Here is a 26615-nt window from a genome sequence, read left to right as displayed (position 1 = left end):
TGAAACTCAAATCATACCTCGGTATTGTTGTCTAGTTTATGCCAACCTGGAGCTTGGAAAGCACTCTTACAAAGATATTTTTGATAGGCTTGTTCCAACAGGTTTATTTGTTTTTGATTAAATGGTTTCCATTTCTGCTTCAGTTTCTGTTCCCAAACAACACCAGAGCTGCACGACATACAAGAAGGTTACAATTTAAAAGTACTTAAGCCTTTCTTATGCACACAAACCATGTGAAAAGATATAATCCTCATTTTCCAGGCTTGAAAAAAATACTACTTACTTTTTTATAGAAGCTAAGAAATAGAGCAATTATATCCTAATCAAATTGCACAATAGGAATAAAGGCAGAACTTAATTTTGCTTAAGAGGTCCCACTTATACTGATCTCATGGGAAAGATGTTCCCACGAATTCAACTGTACTGCTAAAATTACAATTGACTGTCAAATTTTGATTATCCAAACGAATTTTTAGACTTCTATATGCAGTACCTAGTAATTCCTATATAAGAGATTTCTTTTTTATTTTCATTGTTAACAAGAGAAAGTCCAAGACTATGAATTGACAAGTTTATTTCTTGATCAGGTTGCTCCATCTCTTCTGCTTGTAATGCTTTGGAAACTAATGCAACATCGTCTGTGAACAGCAGCACTCGTTGGCGTCCATCCAGGAAAGAAACCCAGTGTATCTGAGTATTTGCATTATATGGAAATTGGCCACATTCATCCTGTATTGGAAAAAATATATATATATGTATAGGTATATTACAGGAATAATATTGCTGTACATATATAAACAAGTTTACTGTCACACATGCAAACCAGAACCAAAATAATAATTTTTTGTTGATTCAGTTTACTTTATCATACTGATTTAGTGCAGTGTTGTATTCTAAGCACTGGCAAGAAGGGTGGGTATTTTTTGTTATTTGTTTTTGTTGCTGTTGTTGTTGTTGTTTGTTTTTCCTTTTGAAGTGTAGGCATTCCAGCAATAATTACAGATGAGAAGAACACTGGTAATGATTAGAGAACAAAGTCTTCACAGCAAAAGAAATGACCTCGAATATTAAGTCATGTGAGTAGAATTAATTAAATCACATGCCGCAAAGCAGTAAAAACGGTTAATGATTTTAAAAAGTTCTGCATTTCGAATGCAGAGATTTCTTGTTTATTAATTTGTGAGTCAAAACTGAGATAGTTAAAATCCACTCCTCAAAAGCCCAAAGCAATCATGAATGTAACCATAATGATATAACAAGGAAAACAGTTTTAATGCAAATTGAAACCATCTTAAAGTACATGTAAAAATTCCGACTCAAGAAAGAGCCTATACAGTAAGTGCTTGCTTCCCCATTCCTTAACAAAATACTTGCTCGGTCTTATCCTAGATTTACCTCTCCTTCTAGTTGTTTTCCCCCAGCCCTTCACTCATTTTCCAACTTGATCATTGCTCTTTTGCCCCCAGTTCCGATCTTGGCCTATTTTAATAGTGCGAGCTACAAGCACGAAAATAGCTCTCACTGAGCAACTCAGTTTTTTCTCCATGCAAACATTTCCCATAGAAGGCTACACTCACAACCAGTAAGGGTTTTTCTCCATCTTTAGGTAACTATTTAAGCTGAATGCAGCACTGCTAGAAAAGTGATCTATTAGTCATCCATAGTATTATTTAGATACTTCTAGAGCTCAAATTCTATTTTTCTTCTTTGATATCCACAAAAATAATGTTGAAAACACAGGCTGAAGACTGTTTGAAATCCAGCAGTTAGTTAATCTAAATACCTAAAATCTTGCTACTTGAGATTAGACTCAAGAACTTCCTGCAGGACAAGACAGAGATGAGAAGTTACTAAAGATGCTTTCTCTTGGAAAATTTTTAGACTTGTTATAGTCCTAGACCAGTTCAAGTATTTACTTCTCCCCTTCTGAGATTTACCTTCAGTAGGTCATGTTCACCAAAACTTTGGGAGTAGCCCCAAGTCAATTTTCTTGTTTTGGTTGGATCTGTCCATGCAAACAGGCATACTTGCTTTGGTTTCAACTCCATTTCCTCTTGTAATCCACTGCAGTTAGAAAAAAAAAAAATAATAGAAAGACAATAGCATTTGCAGTTTAAGACTACTGCTTTAAGTGATATAGTTCGTGACGCTATATACTCCACTACTACAGCTTCCTAGGCGTGAGGCATGAAAGGTCTAGGCTACCAGCTCCAAACAAGACCAGCTGTAGCAAGGCTGCCCGTGAACTATGATCTATCTATACTACCACTATACTCTTTCCACTTTCTCAAACTATAAAGCTGACTAAAAGCAGGAATAAAATACTTCATCAGAAGTGTATGATACTTTTTTATGGTACCTTTCACCATAATGGTAAAAGAGAACTACTTTCTTCTCAAAGCATATCTACTAGTTAAACAACTAATGATGAATTGTTTCTTTCACATACCTCTGTTTATATCTGAGGGAGTCCCATGAAGTATGGTTAACAATTAGAGCCGGAGCAGCTCCTTCATGGTAATCTGAGAAGCTTATAAGAGTAGAATGCTCAGACACATTCACATCTACCAATAAGCCCCCATTCTGAAGAGAAAGTTAGAGAGAAAATTCGGTATTTGTTCTATACATAAATTCAAATTAAAACAGACTGAATTATTACTTTTATATCTGTCTTTCATAGGTCTTTCACAAATGAAAAAAAAGGAAACAATCTTCATTATCTAGTAACAGTAACCTCAAACATCTAGGTCAGTGGCACAATTAAGACACTAGAAGTATTCACAAACTACCTGTAGGTTTAACTTAATTCAAAATTATATTCCAATTATAACAAAAATAGCTTTTAAAATTAGATGCATAACGTTTTAAAAATTACTTTATTCAGTAAGTTCAGTAAAAACTATAGCCAGACATTCCCTTCTATTCACGCTATAAAAATGTAAGTTAGGTTTAAGATAAAAGTCTAGACAACTGTATCAAAGTTCTTAAAGGTACGACAAGAATAATGATTGCTTTGTTAACAAAGCAATCACTGCACAGAAAAATTCTATTGATTAAACCTCCCAACAAGCCACATTGACCCTTTCTTTTAATGGCTTTCAAGATCCTGCTTAAATAAAATACACAAGTGTGCCAATAGAACTCCAGATCAATGTTGACATCTTGCTCTGAAAACAATTTTTCCAGCTGGTTCAGCAAACTTGGAGAGGTAAGTTATCTTCACCATCATTTGTATCTCAGCTAATTATGAGAAGCATTATCTCCAAAGGCTTGTCTGAACATGCCAGAATTACATACACATTCCCGAATACTAGGAGAGGTTAAATTCCCAAAGAATTACGATTTTACTAACTCAATTATAAATTCAGCCATATTTTTTTCCATCTTGAACATACATTAGATCATCAAGAAAACAAGACAGATACTGTATTTTCAGATACCTAAAAGAAAATCAAGTCACCTAAGAAACACTCACTGCAAAGGAATGTTTTAAGCATAGTATCTCATTTTTAATTTAATAGCACTAGAGATGTTCAGCTTCCTATAAGCTTGTCAAAACTAGATCATCTTGACTGAATCTGACAACTGTGAAAACACCGAGAATACTGTCAACTTGAATGAAAGCCTTCTTTTTTTTTAATGAAAGAGTACTAAAGTGCAATGCACCAGGACCTTAAAGTACAAGGCTTCCATCTTGATCAACTTGGGGAATCAAGCTGTACTAAGTTCAATTTCACAAAAGTAAAACAGAGTATTAAAAATGGACCGCACAAAGTCAGTCTCACCAATTCTTCCAGCCTCAGCAGAGTACCATTATCTGGGGCTTTAAACAGGAATGGTTTGGATGAGCTTTCATAGCCAACTACTCTTACACAAAGTTGACCAGATGAGTTTTCAGGCCAGAATGGAAGACACTATAAAACAAGAAATAAGCACTTGAACAGTTTGAATTGGTTTAACATAGTAAACAGTAGTAAACAATCTTGCACGAGACACCTACTCAGATGCCCCAGTTGTCACCCTCATCTCTACTGAGAGATATAACAAGTAAATTTAGTAAATTATCTAAATGTTGCCCTGAGATATGTGTAGCATCCACATCGCACCAGCAGAGAAGATGGAGCATTTATAGAAACCTTATTTTCTTAGGTGACAGCTAGAGACCAGCTATTCATCTATGCTAACGCCCAAAGAAAGCAAACAGAAATATTACCTCCGAAGTTGAGATATAATTCCATTTGTTAGTTGGAAAAGAGCCATTAGGACCAATTTCTCCAACTTCTAGTTCCAGAGAAGATTTGTTTGCTATTGTGTAGAATGGAGTGAACGTAACTATCCTGGTAAGGTTAAAACTACTCATTTTGATGCTAACTCCAACCTGTTGAACAAGGACAATTTGATCAAACAATTAACATGAAGATTCAAAGAAAAGTCAGAATGGAAGTAAAGGAAAGCCAACGTGACAGTAAATAAAAAGGCTAACACAGAATACTCCTGTTCTGAACACCTGCAATAAGAGGACAAAGAAGCATGCAGTAAAATGTGGTGCACTTTGCAATATGATTAGCACAATGCTAAACAAGCAGTTTTAGCTGTAGTATGAGTATCAGTTTAGCAGGGAAAAGTCCAACAGGAACACCTCTGCTGTAAATCAAGGCAACCTAAAATGATCATATCATGAGAAATCAATGAAAAAGTACATGGAAATGAAGTTCTACACTATTACTCAGCGCTGTACTTCCAAAAGCAGAATAAATTGCAATTTTTATTCTGCTTAGCTTTGGAGATTAGTTTAAACAAAGCTGGCCACTGTTTAGAGTGAGGCTCTAAACAATCCCAAACAATTACAAGTTTAGAACATGAACTCTTTTGTCTCCACTATCAAGGTTCGTATATTTTCCAACAGCTTAATACTAGACATTTGTTATGTAAAACACAATGACAAATCATACTGAAATTTCTGTTGGTGAAACTACTTGTCACCAGGCATAGATTTGAGTACCAGCCAAGACCTTACTTATTTAAGAATTACCAGCCAAGACCTTAAATATTTCCATGATTTAAAAGCAGCGTAAGTAGTGAAACAAAGGCCTCAAAATGAAGATAAGAAAGAAATCAAGACAAAAGTGCCTCAAGAGACCCCACAAAACACATCAGAGCTTTCTTACCAGATAGTCCATGTTATTAGCTGAACATTTGACACATCCATAGCTTCCTACAGTATCAAGGGAAAAACTACTGGACCATGCACTTGTTGAAATACATAACTGGATCTACACAAAAAAAAAAGGACATGGAAAATGCTTCAATAAATTAATTTTAGAGTTCATGCATTATGGAGTGCTTCCGTATCACATGTAGCAGTACTAAGACGATATTTAAGTGCTTTTAAAACCTTCTATAAGTTAAGATAAGCCTAAGCCTGTAGTATCATTATTCATACTGTCATTTGTTAGTCTATGCTTGATGTCTGGGAAAGATGTTACAATAATGGTAGTAACAGACTATGGTTACTGAGAGCACACACAATGATAGAAAAAAATACAATTTTGTAGTGCTTTACAAACTGGAAGGGGAAGTGGAATGAAAAGAATCAAAGTAACACTTTGTCAAGACTGTTTCTTCAACTGCTTCAATTACCGTTGGGTGAAAAAAAATACAATGAAATGGAAAGAGGGGTCACTTTACAAAGGAAAAAAAAAGTATCTTTTACCACAGTACACTTCATTTGACCATACAAATGACATGCCAAAACAATATAAAAGAAGTATGGTTTAACATTGTGCACGTTAAATGTCAAAGCACCTAGGTGATTAAGACAAGTCTGTGATTTTTCTTCATTCACTGGAACATACCTCCCCAGGTATATTTACTTCCATCTTACATACGTTCATTAAATTCCTCTACCGGATAGAAGAATTTTCCGGGAGGTAAGCTGGGAGGGTATCCACTGACTATTCGGGACCTACCCACTCTACATGGTCACCCAGCTTCCAACCTTAGACAAAATTCTCCTGAAGGTGTAGATGGACTGGAATGGGAAGGGCAGCTCAGTTTTCAGCTTCAAAGAAGGATCTTAATAGCACTACCAGCATCACCTAAAATAAGCATACCTTATTTTTACTAAAAATATTTTTCTTCTTAAAGGAGAATAAAACAATATCTCTGTAATCTGCTGGATGCTTCAAATGAATGTCTTCAGCTCGATATTGGAGAACACGGGAAGTCTTGTTGATTATCCAATACGGACTGAACACAGACAAGATCATACGGCTTCCAATTCTCCTTGTGTGTATGTAAATGTCCACTGTCATCACTGTTGCAGAATCGGAGGTGAAACACACTGGAAAAAATTCAGGCATCCCACCATGAATTCTAAAATGTCCGTTCCAGTTTTTGCCTTGATATTTTACCAAGACAAGCTCCATTATTTCCCCAGCAATTCTGGAATGAAATACATCTGCAGCACTCCCTTCCAGCAATTCACGGGCTTCTGCTGTTCCCTGTAGTAAAAATTGTAAGGGACAAATTAAGCTTTTAACATGTAAAACGTGTGTATTCACAAAACAGTGTTTTTCTTGTCTTTCAGGGTACTTGTGCTTTATGTATTTTAGTACCATACGTCCCACCTTCCAATCACTTTCATTTGAGCCCAATCCTATGAGCCACCTGACGTCAACTGCACTTTTCTCGCAGGACAGTAAAGACTAAACAATTCTAGATTTCAGGACGACAAATAAGTTCCAATGTATCCCCTGTCCTTGTTCCCTCCTTCCTCCATGACTTCTAGTAGATTTTGGCAATGAGTTCTCATTTCCATGGCAATGTTACTAGGTACAATACTGAATTTTTTGTGCTGCAAATGCACAGCCAAGACATTTCACATGAAACAACGCACAAGACAGGAATCTGGCAGCTGTGCCATACTGCTGGGTACCACAGCTCTCCTTAGGGAGCAGCACCTCAGAACAGCAGCTTTCCTCATTTTAGCTAAAAAAAAAAAAAGTGTATGATACCTTACTGAGCAGTGGCCAGGCTTGGTTAGTTGATGGACATAAAGACTATAAGCTCACCTACAGATGAAGTTACTTCAGAAACAGATTTGAATTACTATTTTTTTTAAGGCAATGGCACGATGTTCTACATTCTTTGACTTTAGGTACTGAAGTGGAGTGAAGGGAAGGAAAATTGGTAATAGTGCTCTTACTACAGCAGACAGAAGCAAAAGGAAGATCTAAATGAATGTGACAGCCAGTTGTGTGACCAGGACAAAACAGAACAAACTAGGATGATAGCTGCAGATCCTCATGCCATTTCTATTTACCAGAATCATTCAGCTTTTTCTGTGAAAACGTGTATTAGAAACAGAAGACACTGGAAGGAGAGCAAGAACATCTGCATAGGATTCTGCAAAGAAATCCTCTGATTTGTGCATGGGAGGCCTCACAGTAGCACTCAGTGAAGTGTCACTGTTGGAATGGAGACAAGTTGTCTTTCTACATAGAAGAAAAGCACCTGTACTTTCAGGCTTTTTTTCCTTACATCTCTCCCTGTGAAACAAAAGCTATCCTGCAATATGTGAACACGATCTCAGAAGGATTTAAGAGATAGACCAATCCAATAAAGCATTAATATTTCAGGAGCAAAGTAAAACTGGCAAAGTAGATCCAAAGGAAAAAATAACTAATCCCCCCAATTCCCAGGGCGAATCCATCAGCCAACTTTGTAATTTACCAAAAAAAAAATACAATAAACAGCATTCAGTATCTTCTACACTACTTCTACCTCCAGGTTCTAAATGTATGCAAATCTTCATTAAAATCAAGGAAAGCATTTCAGAATGGAACCATGGAATAACCTACCTCAAGTAAATATCTCAAGGAGTACGGCAAAAGATTCCTCAGAGTCAGCGTAGGATAAAGGTGGATAATGTAGGCAGGATCCCAGTCCTCTCCAGATGTTGAAATAAAATTCAGTTGATCGGGTACAGCTGTTGAGCTGACTATTAGAGGCAAGAAATTCATCTCAGTGGCTGGGCACTGTAACAAGCACTTTACTTCATTGCTTCTATGTAGCTCTTCTCGCCACGTAATGTAAGTCGTGGACTCTCTGAATTGACCCTCTAATATTCCTGTTGGTCGAACGTATAAATGACACCTACGGCAAGAGGACAGAACTGGTACACAGAATATCCTTGCATCAACAGCTACCATCACCTATTTCTAAGTAATTGCTAACTTTCTGGAGGGTTTCTGCAAGCACACTGTGTAAATACCTAATGAAGACAGTTTTGCTTGTTGGATTATTTTTTTTTGCCCAACCAGGAAGAGTTTTAAGTACAAATCTAAGCTCCCACAGTAATGCTATATTTGTGTATCAGTCTTGCAAACAATAGCTCTATAGAAGAGAAAAAGCATACCTATACGAATGTAAAGGAACATGAAATTCCTCCTCTGGCTTACATATGCCAATTGGCTCCAACGATCTGGAGTCCCTATCCAGTTTATAGATCATAAATGGGATGGAGAAATGGTTCTTGATCTAGGATCAAAAAGCATAACTTTCATTACATTTGTTTGGTACTCATTTCTACAAGAAAATATATGAATATCAAAAAGGAAGAAAAATAGTAGATCTAATCACTCACCTGGACAATAGACTTAAACACATCTTAGTAAGAAATACAATTCTGAAGGAGAACAATATGCAAGCATATGAGAAGACTATGCTTCCTTTTAAGTTCCATGAATTGAAAAACATGCTTACAATGCATTTAAAATAAACCACATACAATGTATGTATTCAAAACTCAGTGTTCAGGATATCAGAAAGCTAAACAAAGAAAAATCTACAACAAAAATCTAACTTTTCATCTCCCAGAAAAAAAATATGTATATAGTATAAATAAAAAATAGTTTAACAAACACAGTAAATTAGTTAGTAATTTGGCTTTAATTAGCTTTTGGGAAAAGTACTATCCTAAAAAAAAAAAAGAAAAAGAAGAAAAGCAAAGTCATTCAGAAGGTAGAATATATATTTCAGGTTTTGTTTTGTTTACCTGCAGAGGAGATCGTACACTAATAACTTTATTTCCTTCTGTAGCATCTATCTGGACAACAATAGAGTCTGAACGATCAACAAGAAGGCTTTTAATGTTGTACAGTCGCCGCCCTGGTTTGGCAATGGGAATGTTTACCACTTCATTGTATCCTTGAAGTTCTAATCCATGAAAATACACAAGTGTTATTTATGCAAAACATAAATCACGTTACCATTTTTAAGAACTGAACAATGTTTAAGTTTCTGTAGACTCGGCAACAATTGTCAAAGTTGCCCTCTGGCAAAAACAACTTGAAGTGGCATTTGAGCACAAGGGAAAAATGAAGCTTAAAGGCAGAAAACTCTTGAAGATCTTAACTTTCCATAACGTCATATTATGATGAATAGCGTATTTTTTAAGTTAACAGCTAGAACACTGAGCATTATCTTTTCATCATGGCCAAGTATCTTCATAAGGAATTGGAAAGAAAGGGGGAAAAAATTATGTATGAGGAGTTATGATGTCCTATGCCCCTACGAATATTCTCTAGCAAAGCTGAAAACACAGAATATTCATAAATGCTCTAAGCAAAATAGCTAACTACAAAAAAATAAATGGGTAGTAAGGATGCCGAGAAATGAAGATCCTGTTTGACAGGATTTGGAACCCACAAGCCTATGTCTCAGGAGTCTTTAAGATGATCTGTCAATGACTATACTAAAGCATCTTCCATTTTGTTCAAAGAGGTAAGAAAAATACTGTACTTTTCATTCTCTGGAAAACTGGGCAGAATAAATTTTGTATCATTTTAAGAAGCCAACAGTAGCTGGTTTTAGTTTGTTTGTTTTCAATTGCTATCAGTACTCGAAAATAGTTTCGACACAACATACCTCACCTAAATTTTAATTACATTGAATTTAACCGTGCTGACTCCCTCATTTTCCCCATTCTCAATGTATAGTAACATGCAATGTTCCTTATTATAATACCTAAATTTAAAGAGAAGATGGAACTCTCTTGCCGATGCAATGCAGACAGCTTTCCTTGTTGAGGAGCTTCAAAAACTGAGTATTCTAGTTCCATGTTCTGGCCACTTTCTACAAGGTTCACATTTGCTTTTTCAACTGTATTAACAATCCGAAAACTGGAGCTAGGAAGCACTTTGAGAGGAACACCCAGGGCATTTTTCACTATGAAAGGAGCTGTGTCTTTAAAGGAATAGTCAAATGTGGATGCAGTCCCTTCTGAAAATGCCTGCAATGAAGAACATCCATAATTAAAACAATATAATAATGAGTATGTAACCATATGTAAATAGCCACAGCAACAAATATAAAAAAATTAAAGTCTCTAAAAGACAGGGCCAAGCAAATAGTGTTTTGAATATATATATATATGTGTGTGTGTGTGTATATATATATATAAAACTATATACACACTATATATAGATATGTGTAGTAATATTTCAGAGAAGTAAAGTTTACTTATGTGAGATTTTACTATTCTGTAGCTAACAGCAAATGATAATACCATACTAAGTATTCATACTCCTCATAGGGATATTTTTATTGTTGTTGGAGCACTGTAAGAGAAAACTAAAAGACGTGGGACACCAAATTCCCAAACACATTCACCATGCACATACTTGGTACTTAACCACAACATATGCTTAATAACATGTTTTATTACACAGAAGTCATATTAACTGACCCCCCCAATATACTAGCTTAGAGAACTCTTGTTCATTTAATATTAAAAAAAAAAAAAAACAATTGGGAGCAAGATAGATTCTGTACAAATGGCTTGATATAGTTACCAAAATTTCTTCTCCCAGTAAAAAAACAAAAGCCTTGGACACTCATAAGTGTGCACATCAACAAAAGAAAAAATAAGCAAAAAGTTTAAAAAAAAACAGAACTTTCTACTTTTACAGTTTAACAGCCGATCCTAAAACGCACACTTTTCTTAGTATTCTACTATGGAACAGTCTTATAAAGAAGCAGCAAGCTGAATGAAAATAAAGCCCTCCAATAAACACAAATGTTTCTTACAGTCCATCTTCTGAAATATTAACAGAAATTTACTTCCCTTTCAAAAGCCAGCACCACCTTTTTGTTATCCCTAAAGGGCTATCAAAACTCCTCATCGCTGCTAGGTAACATTTGTCAGGGCTCTAAAACAATCACTAGCTTGAGATAGCAGCACAGAAAGCTCTTCGAACGTCAGAACTTCCCACAAAGCTGAATAATTTGGCACCTTTTGCCTGTTAGGATTACCTTGGCTAAGTTACTGAAAACAGTGAGACAGCATTTGGATATTGTTATGTTCATTGTATCCTTCGAAGAAATGTTAACTGCAGTTTGTGGCTCAGGAAGAATTATGAAATCATCGCCAGGCATCAAACTTCTCTCTTGGACAGGGTTAGTCTTCATCTAAAACCAGAATTTCTTTAGGCAATTATGAACATATTGAACTACTTCCTCCTATGTTAAAAAACAGGAAAAAGCTTGCTCTACACTTGAAACTTTTACCAAGCAAAGGAATACCTACCTTACCTCATAAATCTGTAATACATCTTAAGCTTGTCAGTAACATGGAAACTTTATACCAATACTGAAAGCAAGCAAGTTATTTTATTCCATTTCTGTGTGTGTGTGGTTGCATGCTATGCTTTGCTCATGCACTAGACAAATAACATTATTCTGATTTCTACAGACTGAATATTTCCCTACAAAATTCTGTAGCTCCCTCCAAGCAACAGCATTTGAATGGTCACTGTTCTGTTACAAAAAAAATACTAAAATACAACTGTCTATTCAAACCAAGTATTTACAGAGTTTCCAGTACATTTACATACTTCCAGCTTTAAACGCCATTGCTTCTTTCCTCCTTCAATTCTTTCAATAAGAGGCTCCCATACTGCAAAAGTTTCATTGTAATAATGGACCTAAAGAAAGAATCAAAATTAAGTATGACAAAGTTCCTAAGTTCCTTCCTGAAGTAATTAGTACAGTAAAAAAGCTGTTTAAATCAGTTTCACATTTCAGAAGTCTAGCATTCATTTTTAACAGCTTCTAAAATCAATACACACAAGTGAAATACATCATACATTCTTTCTTCAGTGACGTAATTTTTAAAGCATTACGTATCTGGCTTACTTATAAAGAAATAGGACCAAGCAGCCTAGTAATTTCATAGCTTTTTGTTTAACACATTTTGTTAATATAATATAGTCTCTATTCTCTCCTACAGTGTCCATGAGAGTGACTTTGACATCAGTAACTTCATTTTACTATGAAATAGCAATTGGCCTGAACAAAAACTCTTCAGTCTAGATCTGGCCCACTGGAACAATCCATTTAAATGCCACCCTAAATACTCTTTTCTTTTCAGACACTGCAAATCTGAATAAAGAACTGTTGGCCAGGCGCAATTCTGGAAGCTCACTTTCAGCTGTTTTCCTCATCCCTCCTCCCTTTTGGGACCTCATTTTATATGATTAGGTATGCATCTTCCATACTGTATTATGACATGCACACCTAGCAATGCAAAGAAGGTTATTTGCATAACCAGTAAAGAACGGAGTTATTATTATACAGGAGTTAATTATTTCACAGTAGTAATTGCCATTAAAACCTCCTACTGAATTCATGTATATTAGTGCTGATCTATTTATGAAATTCCTATAATAAACATGTTATGCTTACTCAATACTTGCCTGACTACTGGATAATTCCTAAGATCATTACAATGTAAACCTATTGTTAACTCAGCTACTGGTAGAAACTACCAGAAAAGAAGTTACTTGAACATTATGATAAATGCAGTAACATTTTAAATTGTAAATAATTTGATTGTACAAACCTCCAGTGACATATCAGCAGAGACCTCCATCAGCGAGGACCAGTTCTTAAGCACACCTGAAAATACAGATTCTAGCAACAATAAAGGGATAGTGCGATGTCCCAGACCGCATTCCAAGGTGATCTGAACAGATTTCACTACGATGTCAAACTTCTCTTGTTTCACAGCACGCTCACAGTCCTTAAAAGTTTCTGTTGCTTCTGTAGCTACATCAACACCAAGAAACCAAGCATTGTACTGATCTAAAGGTTTCACTTGCCACAAATTTTCACAAACTTCAGTTGCTCCTCTAGAATCCTCTTCTGTTGGTTTTGGCTTTAGGGCAGCCATAATGGTCACCACAGTATTCAGAATTATTGGTGAGATCTTGAACAACAACAACAAAAAATCCTCTATTACTCAAAACATTTTAAAATTGATGAACATATAAAATACATGATAGATGAAAATGGCAAATAACTCTTAGGTTCTTGATACACGTACACAGCATTAAAAAAACAAGTTATCTAAGAAACAGAAACAGAACCTATTCATGGACCTCCTCTTATTTTCCTTTCCCACAACCTTTCCTAGTTCGTCCCTCACAATCCCACAGGGTCAAGAAGAATATTCTCAGATTGCTATTTCATTTTCACCGATACATGGTATTCCCACAACAGCAGCGAACAGACGCCTTTTCCCTAATATACTGTAAATCATCAACACTTAAAAATTAATTTTTAAGAATTTCAAGGTGTTCAAAAAAGCATATCAGAGTTACATACAATACCATTTCACTTAAAGGTACAGTACACCTGTCAAAAGCTTTAAGCACAGCATACTATTGTTTCCGATTTAAATTTCATTACTGGCTATTTTTTCAGATCAGAAATACAAAAGTATGAGGATTTTTATAGGAGAGTTAGCAAGTTATACTCAGAGATACCTTTACTATATATTTGCTTAATAATTTACCTACTAAGAACACTGTATTTCACATTGTGTATCACCACGGAAGTCACATTAAGTGCCTTAAGTTAACATGCACTTCTGTTCACATTCCTGTTCATAAACCTCTCTGAAGAGAAAAAGAGTGACAGGGAAAGGGTTTTTTCATAAAACTGGAAGAAACTAGTGGAAGGAGTCCTAGTATCCAATATTTAAATTTGCCCTTTTTTGCCAAGAGATGGCCAAAACAATAAATATAATGATTTTTCCAACTCAGAGCAGCCTTGAAAAACAAAAATGCCTATTTCCAAAATTAAACTGATGGAAGAAACAGAAGTTTTAGATAGGGATACATGGATTAAAAAAACTAAGCTATAGCTCATTTTAGAAACAAAGCTCTTCTTCCCAAGACAGCTTTAATAATCTAACTTACCTTTATAACAAGTTCTTCAATTGTTACTACCACAGTTTGTAACCCCGAGACATGCCTCATATTTTCCATGACCAGAGAACAGGGTCGTAACACCTGAGTGAAAAATACAATTTGATTAAGGTTACTCCTGGATTCTAGCCTTTTGAAATACTTGTATTTTTTAATTCCATTGGCAAAAGGCTGCTGACCCAATAAAACAACTGGTTTTCAAGTAACAGCATTCTTTCTACAATACTGTGCTTCATTCCAGCATCCAAAATTGCTGGAATTGCAGTAAACAAAGTTGCATAGATGTATTCTTAGTCTTCAAAATCCCTCATGCAATTTCTTCACTCAGAAACCTTTACTTCAACATAGTGATCCACCACACAGGTTTTAAACAAAGATCTATGTGATGAAGTCTTGTGCATTCTGAAAAATGATTCACTTTTAAATGGCACTCTGCATACACACAGCCCTTTCCTATCTTCATAATAATTACATGAGAACTGAGTTTTCTGAGTGCTATGGATATACCAACAAACAGACATGCCTGCCAGCAGTTGTCACTACTTTTTTCATTACAAAAATCAAGTTTTCATACCTTAGTAACACTCTTGTCTTGTTTTTCTCTGAGAAAGGCACAAGCCAACACTTTGAAGTCCTTCACTTGCGCGGTCATCCTCTGCGCAAGCTTTACCGAATTCATAGATAAGTCACATTGGAAAGAAACTTTTAAGGCAGGGGCATCAGCACTGGTCAAATTAGCAACAAACACAATTTCAGGATCCATGATCACAGCTTTTACACTCATATTTGGCCATACAGATGTTTCTGTGAAAATAAGTAAAACCACCCTTGAATATAACTGGTTCAACAGCATTATTATATATGTAATACCTCAACTATGCATAAAAATTGGTACATAGTTTTTGAAGGTATAAATTGAGTATCTCAGTATCTACAGTAATGCTGTAGTATTTCACTAAAAAGTAAAATCACAGTGTCCAGAAATCAGCAGCAAACTGGTCAGCAGTTTCGTTCTGAATAAGCTGTCTCTCGATACTATATAAAAGCATTATTTGCGCAATGCTCTGCAATCAACCTAAGTAATGGCTCTATAAAGCCAAATTCACAACAGTTATCTTCTGGTTCAATACCTAAAGCAAATAAGCTCTTTAGAGCGAAGATTTTCTAATTGTACACTGCTAATTTCATTTCAATTTCTTGTCTGAATATCCACTCAGTCTCCAAACAGGATAGAATCACATGTATCTCAGTTCAAAGGAGGACTCTGACATACTAATGACGGATCAAGACACTTCAGTTCAAAATGATAAGGAGGTATAAGTGTGTGTAACCCTCATGCATGCTAGTACTCATTACATAGGTTTCCCGAGCCTAGCACTTGCCGGAAACATCAGAATATTGCACCCATGCAATTGAACAAAAGGCAAGTTGACGCTTGGGGTGCTACAAGAGCAAAAGCAAAGAAAGCAAGGCATCATCGGTTGCAGCCAGCAACACATTTGTGTAGCCAACACATTTGAACAGCCACTAAAAGTATCCTTTTTCTGGCGTGTGTATCATCCCTCCTTTATCATGGGACTTGGCACATCTCCATCAAGGGAAGAAGAGAGGAAGTGAACTGCTGACATAACTAGAGCAATTCATAAAACCTAGGGCTCACTCCCAACACTCTGCCAAGTTCCCAAAAGAGAGGGCTGTGGGGAACAGTCCAGACAACACAACCCACAGATGAGGTCTGACAACAAGTCAGTCGAGCCTGGCTATCACTTAAAACCAAACAAAACTCAACTCAAAAGTGGTCTTTTGTGCCCTTGTTTCATCATACCATACCTTCAGTCTTTAACCAAAAAGAGAAAAGTTGCCTTCATCAAAAACTTAGTTTTCCATATCTTTGAAACAATAACATACAGTTATTGTCCATTGAAATACCAACATACAGTTTCAAAATTCCTAGCTTGCAGATAGATAAGACACTCTTTGCCACTCACATCTGAGGAGCAAGTTGTTCTTTTTACTTTCTTAACTACTATCCACATGGTCTGTCTTGCTTCCTTTGCAGAAATAAGTAAGAGTAAATAAGATGAGTAAAAATACTATTTAGCGGGATGACTTTCAGTATTTAGTTCTGTTGTAGAGCACAACCTGGTTACTTAATACAGCAGTAACCTATGGACAATTTAAATTGTATTTGTTCTTCATAATGTGTAAGTCTGATAGCAAGATAAGCACTTGAACACTTTTGGATGAGTTATTTCTAATATGAAGTCTGTAAAAAGAAAGGGGAAAGAAGGCAGTTTTACAGACCTGTTTCTGGTTTGGATTTCCCAGAAGCAACGTGCTTTAAATGGAGCTGTGTAGATTTTTCAGCTGAAGATGCCGGCATTGAGTTAACGAAGAAATCCGCTACTGTCAACAAAAACTCCATACTGGCACATATGTACAGCTTGTCAAGGATGGCAACAACTTGAGTTCCATTTTCATCCTGTTTGTATCTTATATCTATCATAGAACTGTCATTTGTGTCATATTTCTTGTCTATCATTCTGGAAAAGAAGTTTAGTGACAATTATTTCTAATAGCATAATACATTAATATAGAAAAAATAGGATACATAATATCATTTGTCAGTTATAAAAGAATTACTAAATAAGCAATCAACATTTTCTGCAGAGAAATGAGAATATGGACATTTCTCTAACACAGGAATAATTTCTATTTTAACTGTGTCCTACAATTCAGGAATTACATGTGCAGCGTGTAATAATCAGTACCTAGAACTCTCTAACTGAGGCTGGTTGCACTCTACTCATCTCTTCACCACGGTTGACTGTAATATTCAAGCCTCCCAGGTATTTTTTGTATTACCTCATAAACCAACATATAGTTTGAAGAAACCTGTTTAACATTATTAAAAATACATCACTAATTGCTCTAGTGCATAGCACAACTGACAGCCCTACTACATTCTATCAGTGCCATGTGAAGCAAAGTATAGATCTATGAAACAGTCTTCCTCATAAACTGCATGGACTTTTTCATTTCTGATGCACTCATACTTACCTTGCTGTCACATTCTGAATTCCTTCCCTGAGATCATCTAGTGTACATGCCTTAAGCTTAACATTTATATCCATTGAGCCATTGGAAAACATCTTGCCTGACGATGCCATGAGATGCAGTCGGAGCTCACCAAGGCGTAATCTGTCACTATGCAGCAAAAGCGGGGACTTCTACATAAAGCAGTAAAATTACTTAGTACAGAACAAAGTAGTAAGCACACTTCTCATGAGGCTAGTCACACAGATGTGCATTAAAATCTGCAAATGGAAGAAGCCTGTTGATGTCCTTCAACCACACAAATTAGTCAAAGCAAGTAACTGAGGTACACATCATTTCTAGCAGTTGTTCAGAATGCATGACCGAATGATATTTCACTTGACTCTGAACCTCCCACCAGAGAATCCCTCCATTCCCATCACACTAACTCCATTTACAACCAGAACCTCAGCATTAAATAGAAAGGATATAAACAAGGCATTTAAATCACATCACATTAGTGCATTTCTTCCTGGTGATGCTCATGAACTTTTCAAAATACATCCACTGCAAATTCCTGTATTACAGTCACTTTAAACGCAAAGCTACCACCCATTCACTAGGTACCAAGGTGTAAAAAGTAAGAACCTTCATATCTAGACAAAGCCTATGAAATCATGATTATAAGGCAGCATTATACATTTCTCTTCTGTTTTCAGCACAGTTTGACTTTTTCACAGTGTTTGTTAATGGCTCACACTCAGGGCTATGTAAGAGGGAAGTATGGATCATGTACATACTGCAGCTGCTTACTAACGATACAGGCATCATGCACTGAACTAGTATCATGGAGACTAGCAATTCGTACTTCCAAATTTTCGTTTTTTAGGTTGGATAACTGGAATCAAGTCTTGAATGACCAAAAGAGATGGTGGGTTGTTTTGGTTGGTTATTTAATTTTTTTTTTAAATGTGTGAGTTTTAGAAGTGCACTGACATTCTTCAAATTAAGGCCATTCTATGCTCAAAGTCTCCAGGTTGAAGGATAAATTGCCTAAGATCCATAAGGCAAGCATAACAAGGTCAAGACAACAAATGAAATATTTTATTTTACTATCTTGAGTTATGTCCATGTGCAAACTTCCCCACCCCAGCAGTATAATAAAAGCTTTGTCACAAACCTGATTGATATCTCTATTGTAGAGAATTACTGAAAGTGACTCAAAATTAAAGTCAAATTTAAGTGTTTCATAACGTTCTGCAGAAGACTCAACTGTAGAAAAACTTTTTTGTCCCAAAGCAAGAAGAGGGTCTGTTGACAAAAAGAAAATACTTTTACATTTCTTTAGAATACTAAGCTTGGGGACAGTTTTCTGGGTTTGAGTTCTGTTTTTTTAGTTAAGATCAAAGAGTCAGAGAAAGAGGAAAAGTTAGGATGACTACTCAGGACAACTCACAGTTATATACTCAATAGCACTTTGTTCTCTTCAATAGATGTTAAAATCACCATGCTTTGAGTGGTTTAAGTACTTTTTTTAAAGTTGTCATTAATTTACTGTGGCTGTTCCTCTTTTAGTCAACTACATAAAGTAGCAATACCAGAATTTGCATTACTCTTCCTTCTAGATTCTTTTCATAGTATAGCTTTCAACTATTGGTTGAAAAACTTTTTGACATTGAGCACATTATGCTTTGAACAAAAAAATTGGCAAACTTAACTATATTTCAGCTAGAAACACATACCGTTTACATTAATATGCTCTTTAAATATTAAAAAGATATTATCCTGGATTTTCATAATTGTTCATTAACATTCTGGGGAAGCTTTTTGGCTTGGCTTTTATCTTTTTTAAACCCGCAATTTCAGCTTCTGATACAGGCTGAAGAATACCACCCTATAAAATATTAACTGCAAGAAACAGCTATAAAATTTTTGACTATCAACAGCTTGCATCGCAATGTTTTTGGTATGTGCACACATTCTTATTTGTAATTTTTCATAAACTCATTCATAACCATTAAGAAAAACAATTTATTTACACTGAAGTATTTCAGAATAACATGTTGGAATTGCAAATAGTCCCCTCCATGTATCTATATAGCTACAGAATTTAACATACCCTCAGAGAAGTCAGATTCATTTGAAACTTTCCCTTTGTTAACCATCTGGGTACCTTCAACGCTTTGTTGCAGAGTATTTGGCTGGGAAGAAGCCCCTCCAAGATTCTCAAGTAAAATTTTCATGACAACAGTTAGATCATCTTCACTGAGTGCAATCTGTAAAGTGACAAACCCACAACCTATTCGTGGTGATGTTATCTCCTTCCAGTGCAGAACCCTATCTTTGTCAATAGTAAGCAAATGTTTAGAAAAACCAACATACTGATTCCACCATAAGCATGTCAGTCAGTCAAAATAATCCTGCTCAAAACATCCTAAACTTGAGTAGAAATGGGTGGACTACTTCTAAAATATAATTAGTTGCTTGTTATGAACAGGTGTTACAATAAGAACTGTGTTAAATATTTTCTGGTCTTTTAAAGGCTCTTCAGCTGCAGAAATACAATAATTGATAAACATAAATGCTTCTTAACAAATCAGTAATCCAGAAACAGACAGATAACATAAAAATCACTATTTCGTTGTATACACGGAAGCAACTGTCATTCAGTAAGTCTCTAAAGAGTTAATGAATCTCAATACATTTATAACATTGCAGGGTCATAAAAAATAAGCAATAAAAAAAGTGGCAAGATACAGTCACTTAGCCAAAAATACGTAATATGTTAGTTTCTCTATATCCATTTTTTTTTAAATGGTACTCCTTCAGTATTATATTCCTCTGTGCTTCACCGGTGCTACACCTGACTTCAAGGCAGACAGAGGAATGAAATTAGTCTGATATACAATTAATATGCCTTGCAGTCCATTTCTACCCACCTAAATCTTTACGGTCAACACAGGAAAAGAGAAAGTAAACTCCTTTGCCTGAGAAGTCATCAAGCATCATTTTGAACTACTGCCTCAGAGACCTACTCCTACCCTTTTAACTTCCACTAAGACTACTGAACACTCAAATAACTGATTATTACAATTAAACAATTTGAAACATTAGTAATCTAGATACTAAATACTAACTCAACAGATAAACCTTACTGACTTTGCTATTAATTCAAATGATAGCTGCAGACAGACTCCCTTCTCCCCCATAAAAACAGACTATTTCATTTGCATGCAACTACCAGAACTATTCATCATACAATACCAAAACTAGCACATCTATGAATGGGACTGTCAGGCTTAAGTGTTAACATTCTGTAAAGAATACAAATTGTAATGAGTCTACAAGTTTGGTAACTAGGCTTAATACTATTCCAAGAATAATTATAGCTTTCATTCTAGCTCTGATTTGCCATGATATTACCTGCATTGGTTTTAGGTCCCCTTTGATTCCAATTGTTGGGGCTTTATGATACCAAGTCGCTGCTAAATTTCTCTGGACCAGTAAAGTCAAACTCACAGGACACAGAATTTCAGAATCTGTTTGAGAATCTGTGAATAAAATGCACCTACAAAAGATGATATAAGCAATACAGGAAAGATATTAATAGCTGTAGAACCCAAATAATATAATGATCATCTAGCAGAATTATGGGTCTTTGATAATAATGTGTATATACATGCACGTAGGCCCAGGTTTGCACGTAAGTGCTTCAGTTACTCTCCTATCATTCTTTTCTTTCCAAGAAGTTTTAAAAGATTATGAATAGATATCCCTACCTAAATGCATTCTTAAGCCTAGGGTGTTTTGTTTTGTTTTGATGGTGCTTGTTTTTTTGAACATTTCCGTTGGCCCTAATCTTTAAGTAATAGAGCAGCTGCATATGGAATATGGACCTGTTTTCTCAGCAAAATATTTCTCAGGGCAGAAGGCAACCCTATGTATACCTTGATAATTTCAAATGAGTTAATTGTACATCCATGTTGTCAATGACTGGAGGAAGAGAAGATTCATCTGAAGACACCAGCTTAAATTCATTCTGAACTCTGATTAAGCCAAGATCAGCTATCAAAGCATTACAGGAAGTTGAAGATTCAGGAATAACTATAACTGGAGCTTTCAAGTTGATATCCATTAAGACACGAAAACTCTTTTTAGCGAAGTCTTTCATGCTAGAAGCAGCCATTTCCGCCGCCTGGACTGTCACTGCATTCAGGGCTTCTTGGGCCGTTTGGAAGTTGTTTAGGAAGTTCTGTTGGAAAGAAGTCAAGAAGATGAGAACTGCAAGAGCAAATAAGCCTCAAAAAAAAGGTAAATTTGAAGCAAAATAAAATTAAGAGAAATAGTTTTTCTGTGTCAGAAATACAAAACGTTTGATTCAACCATGAAAGTTTCAAAAAAGAAAAAGGAATAAAAAACATATGGAAAGACACCATTTACTTCATTTTGAAGATACTAAAGCTATCGATTAGATTCCCTATTCGCTTTTTTTTATCCTTGCCCTTATTTGTTATTCCTCTATAAAACAGTGCAACTTTTAAGGGCGTTTCTTCATCAAAATACTTCTGCATGCTTGTAGATCAGCTCACCACAAGGCAGTGGTCAGACAGAGCTGAATAAACTTGTGTTTTGTTTTGTTTTTTAAGAAAAAACTCCTACTGTCAAGAAGAGAAGTGAAACTAGTGTCTTACCAAGAGAGACATAAAGAACTTATGTAGGTAAATTATTTGGATGCAGCCCACTTTCAGAGACATTTTACCATCCACCCTTGACATATCAGCATAGGCTTCACCTGCAGTAGCATCTGGATAAAGCGACATTTGAAATCTAAATACTTCATCTCCCATTATGGAGACAGCCTAGAAGATGAAGTCCATATAGTTAAAATTCCCAGACAGTAATCTGTGATAAAATTATTGCTTAAGGTATCAGACAAGTAATATTTCCACAAACAAATCAACAGCAATTTACCAGCAGTACTTGGACACACATATGCTAGGCACAAAAAGAAATTAAGTTAGCTACTTCAGGGTATGTTTCATCTCATTTGATTATCCGTAGTTCTATTTATATTTAATCCACGCTACTCATCAGAATTAAAGCATCAATGAAAACACGACTGAAACATGATTAAAAACAATTAAATAATGAATGGAAGCATGCTTTGCTTCCCTGAAATAAAGTAATGAAATTCTGCCTAATATTTGATGCATTACATCATACTTACTATAATGCATACATACATCAGACCAAATCAACTAGAGCACTTTCATTTAATAGCTTGAAGAAAGGGGTGCTTTAGTCTGTTTCTAATCTGTGCAACACATCACCTTTTTATGAATTGTTTTTGGATCAACATTTGTAATCACAATGTCCTCAAGTCTGGAGAATACTTTAATCTTTTTAGTTTTCACAGCTACAGATGCATCCATTCCTGATTTGAGATAAAAAAAAAGAAGACAGCAACTTATTAAAAAGCATTTATTAACTAAATAGTTTATCTAAGAAAGAAATATTATTACTGAATACAAATAAAATAAGAATAACTTAGAATTTAAATTTTCTGCTATGTAACAACTGATGCTAAGCCCAGTGCAGAAGTCCTGACCTTCCTACATACGAAAAATCCAAGCTCAATTGACTTTAAGACTACAGTTAAAAAAAAATAATCCTGACACTACCTAAGATCAATCTAGCTCTTCAAAAACTTAAGCTTATGCTATATATCAAGTTGTGTTTTCATTTCTTCTTATTTTACTGCACTTAGAAAGCAATTGCCTTCTTTTTTCAAAGAAAATATTTTCACATTTTCTTCCCTTGCAAGCATTTTGGATATTAAAACTGTTAACTGCAATGATATTACATAATTAAAGCATATTTAAGGAAGTGTTACAAGACACATATGTAGTGCACACATTAGTCTTTCAGAAGTGTGCAAACGTAAATAATATTTCTGACAATTAATTAGTCAAATTAAATAAATAAATAAAACTTACCTTGTATTCTAATGTCTGCAATTCTACAAGTCTGATCACACACTGAAATGCTGAATGAATTTAGCTTTGCAGTGAGTTTTAACTCACAGATATCATCATGGGTTGCATTACCAGACACTGGATGGGAAAACCAAGTGATATGCAAGATCACCATCATAACTCAATTGTTCTAAACCACATACTACAGTATTTGTGTGTTGTATATATATGATTCAAAAAACATTTTGCAGTTATTCCCTAAAATTAATGCTAGTTAGATATGACATTAAAGCAGCTTTTTTTTTTTTTAATTAAAACATGGTTATTTTCTGGCACAAGAACAGTCATCAATGAACACAGGCAAACAACAATCAGGACAATATGTTCTTTTTTACCCTCAATATCTGTTTTTTAATGCAACAGCATACTGAACACAGTCTCAAACACTATCTCACATGCTAAATGTTCTTTTCTGCATGGAGTAGCACTGCCAATTTAGGTTTAATTAATGAGGAAAAACATTTCTGCAGCCAAACTGAAGGTGCTGCCAAAATTCAAATACAACAACCAACCACTAGAAGCTTGATCCCAACATATTAGAAAACCTTGTGTCTCCCAAACAGTACAGAGTAATCAACTACAGAAGCCCTGACAAAACACCCTTCAGGAGTCTACATATAAAAATTTATACTACTTCAAGGTTACAGATACCAATTTTTAAAATAACCAGAAGACTGAGGGAGATCCTTGAGTTCAGAACTTAACTTAGCTTCCCCATGGCTCAGGAACACCTATTTTTATCAGTGTCAGCACTCTTAAAGCCTGCAGACTGGAGAACAACAAAGTCATAACACTGATGTTTTGGGAAGGCCTTGGTACTGTTTACTGCAACATTATTTGTTCCACTTCAGTCTACTATTTAGTAAAATTACATATGGTGTAAGGAGGATTTGTAGAGTTAAGCAAGGACATCTGGCCTCTTCCAATACTAACATTATACGGAGCAATGTTTTGGGCTTTTTTAAATAAGATCATTTTCTCTCCACATACAATTGTGCATATCTTGTTTTTCACCGAACAGGCTGCAGTGCTGTCACTTGAAATGGTATCCTTCGAAAACAAAGGTTATATGCTGCCATGCAACAAAAGCATGGACTTCATAATGACATTACCTGGTCTGAGAGCACTTCCTTTTTCTTGTTCTTCTATTCGGGGCTTATGGTCTGATGCTTTCTCAGTACTGGGAGGAGCACTTGATGGAACACTGAATGTGAGAAAACTCATGATGGAAAGTAAAGCCTCTGTGTGAAGTACTAGATCCAAACTTGAAAAGATGACCTAAAATAAGGGCAAGGAAACACGGTAATGTCGTCATTTAATATATAGTACCAAGTGATTGCATATGAACACAGAGATATCGTCACAATTCCAAGTCTTGCTCTTTCACATGCATATCCCCTTTTCTACCTCCTTCAGCTTAACAACATATAGAAACTTTGGAGTAGATGAAGGAGCCATGGAAGAGAACACTACAACAGCTACAGAAGTACCGTGCATGTCTCAAAATTGCTATTTAATGTAGATGTGCTTTTTCAGTAAGCTCTTAGTTCTGTTGCATTTCATTGCAGACTACAGACCTCTTTGGATCACATCTTCAGAACCACACAGAAATATTTTAGTAGGTATGATTAAGAAAAAAAAAAGAAGAAAAAACCCACCCACAAAAACACAAGATTCAAAATTTGCAATCAGAACAGAAAGTACATGAACAGCAACTACTCTGGCCAGTACTACTTACTGAGAAGTACCATCAGCTAGTCATCTTTTTGTAGCTGAAAGCAACTCTCTGAAAATGCTAGTTTTACTGATATGTTAAAGGATGTCAGCATTTTTGACTCTCAGTAAAGTAGATCAGTGATGTCAAATTCTCCATAGGGCTATCAAGAAGCAAGCTCAACCTACCATGACTGCTTTAAAGGAAAACATTTTTAAAAGCAACAATTACCAAGGCCTGCTTACTTTAGAAGTCACAAGTTATGGAAAACTACACGTAGACAGTTGCTTTCAGGAAAAGTAAAAAGCATTAAGTGAATATGTCACATGCTCATAAGATGTTTCACCTCATCTCAATTTCACTGTTAGGAACTTTCAAGCTCTGCAATGAACGGCTTGCATTTTACATGCTGCCGAGTTTATCATTTGGGGCGAGGAACACACACACACCCCCCATATGCTACAGTTAAAAAATAATGTCCTTACATACTTTAACTAGCTAAAAATCTACAGCTTCTATTAGAAAAATAATTAACTAATCAGTGCTAAATACTACTACTTTTTCTTTTTTAAATAATTTTTTTTCCTCCATTTCTCTTTGAAGTAATGAAATATAAAGTAGTATGTTTTAATGATCAGAATAACAGGGCTTGTTCTCTTCAGTAAGTAATTAACAGGTTCATACAGATGTTACCACTTGAGAAGCTTAAAGTTATGAAATGCATCCTCTACTTACATTAATGCTCTGTTTGGTGCTTCTGTAAGTAGTAACAAAATTAGGTCCGTCTGCATCAGCCTGAAGGAGGAAAAAAAAAGCCTAAGCATACAGTCAATTTCTATTCAATTAATAGAATGAATTGAATTATTTCTCTACACACACAAGAATTACTACCACTGTAAAAGAAAACAGAGGAAAGCAATGAACCCTTAGGAAAAGAGTTCTCTCCTTAAAATACACTATTCAGGCAAAAGAATAGGTACTCACAATGCTCCAAGCAACATTTTATTGCATCTACTTTGCATAAGTTCAACTGCTTAGGTACAATATCTTCTCTTATGTACAATCAATTTAAACTGGATCAATCCATGCTTAGTACTCTGTCAGAACCAATTAACTTGTTTTTCTCTACTCTTAACATTAATGACAAAATTTTAATAACAATATCCCACTGGTCCTGAGACCTATGAGATGCCCAAGCCTTTACATCCTTTCTGAAAGGCTTTTTTTTTTTCTTTAAATAAATCTCAAGAGCCATCTACCAACTTATTACTCCTCAAATGTTTTTAACCCCTATAAAGGCCTCACTTGAACAGGCAAAGACTATCTCACCTATTAAGTTTCACAAAGGTACTACTCCGTATTCTTTACAGAGAAGAATGCACACATTTAGCTTACACAGTGATTTCAGTAGGTAGGTTGACTTACGAAGCAAGCACTATATGGATGCATCAGAGAGTAAAATGAGATGTAAGTTGAAAAACGGCTACTTGAGAGAAAGCCTCAGCCAGTTTTAGATGCAAGTCCTACAGGTTTTAAAACAAACAAGCAAAAAAAAAA

General features: G+C 35.4%; 1 protein-coding gene across 4 annotated transcripts in view; it reads right to left on the bottom strand.

The window, feature by feature from the left end:
- VPS13C (vacuolar protein sorting 13 homolog C) overlaps nt 1-26615 on the bottom strand; it is an 88874-nt gene that overhangs the window by 20924 nt on the left and 41335 nt on the right. For all 4 annotated transcript variants that reach the window (XM_083850948.1, XM_083850947.1, XM_083850950.1 and 1 more), the window contains 28 exons: nt 25794-25853; nt 24457-24622; nt 23306-23422; nt 22640-22743; nt 22001-22168; nt 21257-21561; nt 20733-20877; nt 19429-19585; nt 18490-18620; nt 17334-17503; nt 16578-16816; nt 14848-15077; nt 14265-14357; nt 12905-13270; nt 11898-11987; nt 11317-11472; nt 10030-10294; nt 9059-9219; nt 8420-8541; nt 7863-8157; nt 6114-6503; nt 5169-5273; nt 4214-4378; nt 3786-3914; nt 2450-2583; nt 1938-2064; nt 494-729; nt 18-168 (listed from right to left, as the gene is read on the bottom strand). In XM_083850948.1, the coding sequence (XP_083707074.1) occupies nt 18-168; nt 494-729; nt 1938-2064; nt 2450-2583; nt 3786-3914; nt 4214-4378; nt 5169-5273; nt 6114-6503; nt 7863-8157; nt 8420-8541; nt 9059-9219; nt 10030-10294; nt 11317-11472; nt 11898-11987; nt 12905-13270; nt 14265-14357; nt 14848-15077; nt 16578-16816; nt 17334-17503; nt 18490-18620; nt 19429-19585; nt 20733-20877; nt 21257-21561; nt 22001-22168; nt 22640-22743; nt 23306-23422; nt 24457-24622; nt 25794-25853 (4977 nt within the window). The remainder of the gene's footprint in view (nt 1-17; nt 169-493; nt 730-1937; nt 2065-2449; nt 2584-3785; nt 3915-4213; nt 4379-5168; nt 5274-6113; nt 6504-7862; nt 8158-8419; nt 8542-9058; nt 9220-10029; nt 10295-11316; nt 11473-11897; nt 11988-12904; nt 13271-14264; nt 14358-14847; nt 15078-16577; nt 16817-17333; nt 17504-18489; nt 18621-19428; nt 19586-20732; nt 20878-21256; nt 21562-22000; nt 22169-22639; nt 22744-23305; nt 23423-24456; nt 24623-25793; nt 25854-26615) is intronic.

Source organism: Anser anser (assembly GCF_964211835.1).
Source record: "Anser anser genome assembly, chromosome: 10".
Classification (NCBI taxonomy): Eukaryota; Metazoa; Chordata; class Aves; order Anseriformes; family Anatidae; genus Anser; species Anser anser.
This window is presented reverse-complemented; position numbering and strand designations above follow the sequence as displayed.